This window comes from Octodon degus, unplaced genomic scaffold (genome assembly GCF_000260255.1).
Source record: "Octodon degus isolate 3935 unplaced genomic scaffold, OctDeg1.0 scaffold00158, whole genome shotgun sequence".
NCBI lineage: Eukaryota > Metazoa > Chordata > Mammalia > Rodentia > Octodontidae > Octodon > Octodon degus.
This window is the reverse complement of record NW_004524734.1, coordinates 2,307,534-2,316,453: the sequence shown is the minus strand read 5'-3', so window position 1 is coordinate 2,316,453 and position 8,920 is coordinate 2,307,534. Positions and strand designations below refer to the sequence as shown.

At 40.6% G+C, this 8,920-nt stretch overlaps 1 protein-coding gene across 3 annotated transcripts in view; it reads right to left on the bottom strand.

Moving 5' to 3' along the window:
• Positions 1 to 1,218: 1,218 nt before the first annotated feature.
• Fam114a1 (family with sequence similarity 114 member A1) overlaps positions 1,219 to 8,920 on the bottom strand; it is an 87,879-nt gene continuing 80,177 nt past the window's right edge. For all 3 annotated transcript variants that reach the window (XM_023702805.1, XM_023702807.1, XM_023702806.1), the window contains 2 exons: positions 4,737 to 4,790; positions 1,219 to 2,678 (listed from right to left, as the gene is read on the bottom strand). In XM_023702805.1, the coding sequence (XP_023558573.1) occupies positions 2,577 to 2,678; positions 4,737 to 4,790 (156 nt within the window). In that variant the 3' untranslated portion in view covers positions 1,219 to 2,576. The remainder of the gene's footprint in view (positions 2,679 to 4,736; positions 4,791 to 8,920) is intronic.

Below are 8,920 nucleotides of genomic sequence, written 5' to 3'. Positions count from 1 at the left end.
CACTGCATTCAGGGCTTTGTTGTATATTCAGCTCTTCCTTTCAGCAGCCTCGGCCCCCGGGCCTGCACAGCCTTCCCCTCTGAGGTATGCTGAGGGTGCACATCCCTTAGGTCAGTGGTGGCGAACCTACAGCATGTGTTCCACAGTGGGCCATTTGTCATTGAAAGGTTCCCTGTCACTGCCTTAGGTATTGTGGCCGAGGCTGTGCACATCTCTGTCCACTCCTGCAACAGCCTCAGCTGACCACACCACAGTCAACTCTGAGCTGGATGTGTAGCCCAGGGGAAGACCCAGTGTAACTAGAGATTTCTGTTCTCAGTGGGATTAAATATTTAAGCTTAGGCTTATGCTTTAAGATTTGGAACTCAATTTTGTTGTTGAGATCTGTGTATTTCTAATACCCCAAAGCAATTTTTCTTGAATGCATTTTACTTTGAATTTGAAATATGTTTGAGATGCTTTTTATTTAATCAGGCCCAGGCACAGGACTACATTCATTATTTAGACTAGAACTTTTTTGCATTTGATGTAAGAGAAAAGCTGGCATGCCTGTTCAGAATAATTGCATAGAGTGCAATGAATCCAATTTACGTAAAGGATTACTGAAGAAATACAAAACTTTCATGGTAATCCTGCTAAATCATTCATTCAGTAACCGACTGACATTTGTCCACATATGAATTCTCTGCTTTGCCAGTTTCTAAAGCCGAGCAAAGAAGCAATTATTTAAAGAGATAGTGAAAACTAGTATTGAGAGAAATCCTAGAGGGTGGATAAATAGTGAATGATTATTCCCTCCCTAATAACGTAATTCACAGACCATGAAACAGGGAATCATTTCTCAGTCTGTCTGCACTTGGCAATCTTTGACATTATATCATTAAAAGTTAAATGCAATGTCAGAAATATTAACCACCTTTTTTGAATAATTTCCTCTTATTTTTTTTTAAATTTCTACTTTATTTCCTATTAAAGATTCCTGTGCTTGAAGTTGGGTATAGTTAGATTTAAAGCCTAAGTCTATAAATCTAGCTCCTTTGAAAATATTTTTCTTTCACATTTCTAATCAGAAATGCTAAAAAATTGTGAGAAATTATAAATAATATGCCTTTTCTCTGCTTTATATATAAAAATTCTAAAATGCAGGAAGAAGAAAGTGCAGCATTCTCATCGGTTAATCACCTCTAGACTTAGGAACAGAAACACTCAGGCAATCAAAAAAGAGAAGAAACATCTTTAATTGATTTCTTAGAGAATCTTATTTTTCCAAGTTGTAAAGAAATTGTTCTGCTGTTTTCTGTTTGGCTGTTTCGGACATACACAAATGAAATACAGAACAAAGACAAACAAAATGCTAATGAGAAGCAGGAAGATACTAAAATATCCCTATGTAGTCTGTAGGGAACAAAGGCCGTGGACTCTACTGGGGAATAGAAGCAAATGAGAACAAAGGATTTCCACCCCTTGCAAAGCTACGAGCTTCATTTGCCTTGGAGAGAGCCACGGGGCAAAGGTTCCTCTGACACCACTGATAGGGATGTCAGCGGGGCGTGGCATAGGAGCATCACAGTGTCACCCGTGATGACTGTGTGGGACTCAGAAGTGTCCATCATGAGGTCCCCCACATGCAAAGAAGGCCTTCAGCACATGAGCCAGCCACCCGCAGGCCAGTATTTTCTGTCCTTTGTGACCAGTGAATGGGATCAGGGTAGATTTTTAAAACTCAGTTCTGAGATCCCTTCAATTTTCAATTAGAATACTTCCAAGCTTTGAAATTAGGCCACTGTGTGCTCACGATCTTAAGAAGTCAATTTTAAACTAAATACACGCTCATCCACTTTTTCACACACATTTTTACCCTATATTTAAAGTTTGGGATTAAAAATGTTCAAGGAGGTTAGAAAAAGAGAATAAATTGAAGGGTAGAACATTTCAAAAAGTACCAATTTACCTTGTTCTCCAATGTCTTAAGACTTAGAAAATTCATTAGTATTTCAAAGTATTTTAAGAATTGTCTTGTAAACCCTCTTTCAGAGCACCTGTCTCACCTGGAGTGAGACTGTTTTTTTATTGTGAGCACACAGTAGGTGCTCAATAAATGCTTATTGCAAGACTGAATGACTATAAAGTGATACTTAATGTTTCCCTTATACCACAGCCAATAAACTCTATAAGTAATGTTGTTGCCTATGACATTTAGGCAACAAAACAAAGTTTAGTATACAAACTGATGTGACATTTAAAGGTAGAAATTTAAGATTTAAAAAAATCTAGGGTCTGCCTCTGGATCTCTAACTCGCTTGACCAGGAAAAGCAGACATGAATATGTATGAATGAATTTTAGGTGAAAGGAAACTTTCAATATAAACTGTATAAGTTTAAATTAACATAAAGAAAACACAATTATTTGCAAAAACAACCATATACACTGCAAATGGTAACCCCCTTTAAACCTTCATTCTTAATACTGTCTGTGCAAAACTGCATGTAGTGTTCTCCAATGGGTGTCCTGGGCCAGTTGTGTCAAAACATCTGCTTTCATGGTGCCCGCGCACACAGTGCGGCACCGCGCAAGGTCACGGCTGTGCTTTCGAACAATTGCTCTGGATGTGTGAGGCCTGCAGGACAGGCAGCAGCAGCTGGAAGGCATCCTGGATGTATGTTGTGCTGTTGCAGCCCTGGGAGAGGTAAAAAGTAGATGCGGGAAAAGAAAAAAAGTAGATGCAGGTTATTTCTTTCTTTCTTTTTTTCTTTTTTTTTTTTTTTTTTTTTTTGCAGGTTATTTCTGTAGCTCAGGCTCGACAATTCTCCTGGAATAGAGCAAACATTACCGTGCTGGGACATTATACACGGCTGGCAATGCTGCTGCTGCTCACAGCAAATGCAAACCCACCCTTGCAGACATAGGCCAGTTCTTTATTATCTGTAGTAACAGGATTCACTCAAAATGAGGCAAACCACTTCCATGGGCTTTTAAGGCACATACATATGTGTGCGTATCCATGACCCAATATGTCCAGTTTTATCTGTCCCTTTCTTAAATCAATCTGTCTACCCAGAAACCATATGCAAGCCCAGTATGAAGAGGGTCACATTCTAACCTACAGCTCTATAAGTAGAATGGTCTACAGAAAGCTAACTGGAGATCTTGCAAGTTTATTAAGGCCCAATCCTTGGACATTGCCACCCACTTATGCATGCTGATACCTTTTGCTTGGTTTGTAGATCTGCTATTGCTATTTTTGCTCTGTGGTATCTTATGAAGCAGTACTAAATAGTGAGCACACTGAAGTCTGGGATGGGCCATTGCAGGCAGCTCAGTGGCAGAGCACAATGCCTTGCGTCTGATCACCAGTATAGTAAAATAAATTGTAAAATAAATCAGCTGCCGTGGTTGAACATGCCTGCAATCCCAGTTACTTGGGAGGCTGAGGCAGGAGGGTTCAGGTTTGAAGCCAGCCTGAGAAATTCAGCAAGACCCCGTCTCAAAATAAAATCAAACAAGGCTAAGTATGTAACTCAGCATGAAGACCTTGGATTCAGTCCCCCGTGTTGCAATCAGTTAATTAATCAATGAAGCTTAGGGTAAATAAAATGTGAAACTTTACTAGGGGAATAAACATTTGCCCTCATATGTGTGATGACTTACGAGGTAACTGGTCTAATTAATCAGATACTTTTGTTTTTGTTTTGATTGCTGACCACCAAGGTTTCCTCTTGTGTGTATCTGTCCCTTTGGTCCTGTCCCCATAGCTCCTGTCTCTTCTCGTTGGCTCCACTGCCTCTTGTGACTGGATTAGCTTTTAGCATTCTCACTGCCACGTTTGTCCCTGGCTGGTTTTCCTCAGTAATAAAGCACAAGCCCCAAATACACTGGCAGATACATTTACGCAGCCCTCTGAAAGCTGTGTCTTTTCCCAATCTTACCATTGACAGCTACTTGAGAAAGCAAACACGACTGGATAAGCCTTGCCATGTGCAGTCTCAGCGTGTGGACAACTTGTGGATTTGGTGGATGCCCAAGTCTACAGATGTTCTGCCCACAGCGTAAGGATTTCCCCCAACAGCCACTGACAGAACGCAGTGTGCATGCTCCAAGATGAGAAGGCTCGCTTGGCCTCTTTTCCTATCTCTTACATCACTGTTACTAACAAAGCCACACCAGTGTTGGGGAGGCTTCCCACTGGAACAAGTGGTGCGACACAGTCCTGATGTACAGGCTGGCCATGAAGTGAGGCATCACAGTGGATGGTGCCCTTCTCACTGAATGGGCAGAGGCCATATATTCTGTCATTGTTTGCCATTCCAGAGCTTAGACACAGCCAAACAACAGGTTATTGTGAAGGGAAAGAAATGCCCATTTTTACGAAAATTACCATGTAGCAGTAATTTCTCATCGTAGCCAATAAGCATAGTGTTAAATCTAGTGCCAGACTTGGCAACAGAAATCTGCCTTGGCTGGAGGAAACAGTGACAGAAATAACGTGCGGGCTTAGCATTTCTTTTTATAATCAGAGATTCTTGAAAATTAGGTATTGTTGCTTCACCAGAGGGTTTACAGCTGGTTGAGCTATACAAATGTACTAAAAAAAAACCTGTTGCTGATAAGATTTAGAAGTATCACAGTAACACTTGCTGCCTAAGAGAAAGACGAAAAAAGAAAAAAAAGAAGAAAAGAAATCTAGTACTAATGTTTGCTCTGATTCAGAAATACCTTCTCTCCCGGGGCCACTTACCTCTAACAATACACTGTTGATCATGGGGTTAAGGACCTCCGCCTTCTTGTTGCTCTGTGGAATCACAAGTATGAAATCGACAGATTAGGGGCCCATAATCTAACGCTTGTCACATAAAATGTAAGACACCGACTTCATTCAGCAATCTCTCAGACAGACACTGCAGTGCTTACTGTGGGCTGGGCTTCCTAGTTGGTCATTCCCCGATGTGAGCGCATATGATTTTGACAGGTATCCTAACAGGCAGGCATGTACCATGATCACTCTAGTTTCCGGGTAAGACAATGGGGTGAATAATTGTGTAAGGTCACAGTAGCTAGGCATGTAAAGTCAGATCTCTTCAACTACTTAAAAAATTTTCGTGCCATGATAATTTTTGCCTTTTTTATTTTAAAAACATTGCAGTACGATATCCATCTAGCTTACTGAACTTTTCCCCCAAATTTCTCTTTTTGGTGGCCTCCTCAAATTTTCCTTAACTTTATTTTATTTTTATTTTTATTTATTTATTTATTTTGCTCCGAATGCCTTCAGGGCAGGTTTGGCTGCCTTGAGTTGTGGGGATCCAACCACAGCAACCTGAGCCTGACTGCTTTGTTGAAGTAGCCACTTAAAGAACTGAGCTAAGGGGCAGGCCCCTGTTCCTTATCTTACTTTACCCTTCTCTCAGTTCTGGTTTAGTCTTTTTGCTTTTGTTTTTGATTTTCCCCTTTCTGCTTTAAATGCAAGCATGAATACATAGTTACAGTGCATCTTCCAGAATAGTAGTAAAATCAAAGGACCATAAGTATAATTTGCAATCAGGTTTGCAGATCTAAATTGAAAAAACATGAATATATGTAAGTAAGAAGTTCAAAGTACAATATGAAAGAGGTATTAAAAAATGGGAGCTAATATATCATTATCTTTATTTATGCTCTTGGCCCTTTAATCAACAGTCTTCCCTCTCTAAATATTCAACCTACCCTCCGGCAATAAATCACTAAGGAGACTGGAAAGGGAGGCAATCTTGATAGGTGGCTTCCCTCATTATACCTGGAAGAGTTTACGGCAAACAAAAGCATATAAATTAAATACATCTTCCCAGAACAGCCAACTTTGCATGGACATCACTCTACTGAGAGTAAAGTGATAGCTTACAGAGGAAACCATAATGGAGCCTTGGGGGAGAAAAAGACTCCTTAAAAACCCAGTCATTTTTAGTAAGTAACCAGAAAATCCATTACAGTATTTGCTTTCATGTTTATTTGATTATCAATAAACCTCTAAAATATAATCAAAATGAGGGCAATAAAATGACATTGGCTTTCAGAATCAATGAGATGCGCAAGCAATTTAAATAGAGCCTGGAGAGCAATATACACTCATTAACTTCAAGTTTTGAATAATGGCTGTTTTAGAGAACAGAAACAATGACTTGATACAAATAATTCATCATAGCACAAGATCAGGGCATTGCTGTGATGCGATGGCATTTTGGTAAACTCTGATTGAGGTTTTTCCTTCTATAAAACGACGTGTCTGCTCCTGACTTTGTGCACGCCAATATCTACATGCTCCTGTGTTTATGTGCAGACACAAGTTCAAGCACACATCCATCTGCTACAGACTTGCCACACAAAATGTGGGCTGTGGATCAGAAATATTCTGATTGGGCTGGCCAGATAGCTCAACGGATTAAAGCGCCTGCTTGGGCAGATGCAGGGACCGGGGTTTGATCCCTGGCCTGCTGTGCCAAGCCCCCCCCCCAGACATGTTGAGACAGAGACTGGGCGTGGTGGTGTGCCCCTGTAATCCCAGTGCTTGGGAGGCTAGAAACAGGAGGATCACTACGAGTCTGATCTGTGCAGTGAGACCTTGTAGACCCTGTATTAAATACATTAAAAAAAAAGAAGAAAGAAAAGAAACATTCTGGTCGCCTGAGAGCATACTGGCACTACAGGAGTTCCATCCTCCTCCTGGAGGTATTGAATCAGAATTTGCATTTTAACAAGATTCCCAGGTGATTTGTTGTCACTCAGGTTTGAGAAACATTGTGCTGGGATGCTATACATTAAAAGGAAGGGAAACAATGCCGTAAGTACTGCCCATCAGTGGAGATAAGTTGATGTTTAACATAAACCACACCAAACATGACACACACACCCATAGGTGGACACAACCCTTTTCATCCCCAGGCAACCACAGAACACAGAACAGTTGGCTGCTGGCTGATGCACCTGACGGGCCACCCATGGGAGATGCTGAGAGATCCACTGAGAGGTCTCAGTGTCCTCACCTGGTAAACTGTGGGAAGGAGAAGGAAGAACAGAGCCTTGGGACCCTGGGCTGCCATGGCCACCTCGTCGTCATCATGAGGTGTCATCACAGCTCTCTGTAGACCTAGCTTTCCACCAAGTCCGTTGGCACCAGGTGGTAACTTAGACAACGGAGGCACTGAGTGCGTGTTATCCAGCCTATCCTACCAGAGGCTGCACTCCCCATCTGTCATTCTGCGGGGGCACAGTGAAGCCCTCTCCTCAAGGTCGACAGTGAGACAAACAGAAAAGCTGCTGGCTTACAAAAGATGGCCCTCAAGCCATGTTCTCAGACAGCAGAATGGCGTGGAGCACATTTTTTTTTCTTTTTTAAAAAATTTTATTTATTTACTTATTTATTTTTAAAATTTATTTATTTATTTGTGTGTGTGTGTGTGTGTGTGTGTGTGTGTGTGTGTCTGTGTGACCAGCTTAGCCCACCAGAGGGCGGGGCTGGCCGGCATGTGGTGCTGGGGGATTGAACCACGGTCCCTGTGCTTTGCTAAGCTTGTTCTAAGTAGGTGCTTTAGACCACTGAGCCATCTCACCAGCCCCTAAAAAAATTTATTTTAAAGAGAAAAAAATGTCAAAACAAGATATTAGAAAGGTAACAATGGTTAAGAGATTGTGTCTTGTTATCTTTAAATTAGCTACTCAGAGTATGATATTGGCATTTAATAGTCCAAATAATATTAGCACCAATGTTTCTTTTCAATGAAATAAGAGAAACTAGAAGCACAACTACCTTAAACATATTTATTTATTTTCATTTGTGTATTTGGTACAGGGTCTCACTACGTAGATTATAGACTCGTGGTGATCCTCCTGTTTTCACCTTCTCTTACACTGGGATTACAGGCATGTGCCACCATGCCAGGATTCTGTGGCTGGCTCAGGGCACCCAGGGGGCAGGGCCGGCGTGGCATGTGGTATATATCTGTACCTATATCCATATCCATATCCATATCTATTCTTTCCTTCTTTTCTCCATTCCCCTATTAGTTTTTCTTTCCTTTTGAAGTTTCTCCCCATTTATAATTTATATAATTATAAATTATATAATTTTATAATATCTACTGTACATTTTGGATCTTATTTACTCTTTCAGCTTCTCACTACGGAGAACATGATGCTTGCACATGTGCATCTGGTTTATTTCATTTATGACTATGGTCTTGGGTTACATCCATTTATGTATAAAAGTTTCCAGTTTATCTTTCTTTATGGCTGAGTAGTACTCCACTGTATAAAAAGACAACATTTTTTTTATCCATTCCTCAGCTGATGGACATTTGAGTTGTTTCTAAGATCTGACTATTATAAATTATGCTGTTACAAACATGAGTGCACAAATATTGCTGTGGTATGATGATTTTAATTTTTCTGGGAAGATATCCAGAAGGGGAATAGCTGGGTCTAATGGAGCCTCCAATTCTAGGTTTTCTGAGGCATCTCCACATTGATTTCCACAGTGGTCACACCAGTCTACAATCCTAACAACAGCAGAGAAGGATTCCTTGTATACCATAGCCCTTCCAGCATTTATTGTTGGTTGATTTCTTGATAATAGCCATTCTTTCTGGAGTGAGATGGAATCCAGTGTTGTTTAAATTTGCTTCTCTCAAATGACCAGAGACGTTGAACATTTTTTCATATATTTATTTGCTGTTTGTGTTTCTTCATCTGAGAGGTATGTATTCATCTGAGATGCCCATTTTTGGATTGGGTCTTTGAATTTGGGAGGTCTGATTTTCTTTCTATGTTCTCAATAGTAATCCTTTGTCTGAGGAGCAGCTGGCAAACATTTCTTCCCACACTGTGGGTTGTCTCTTCACTCTGTTGGTAGTTTCTCTTGCTGTGCAAAAGCTTTTTAATCATATGAGATCC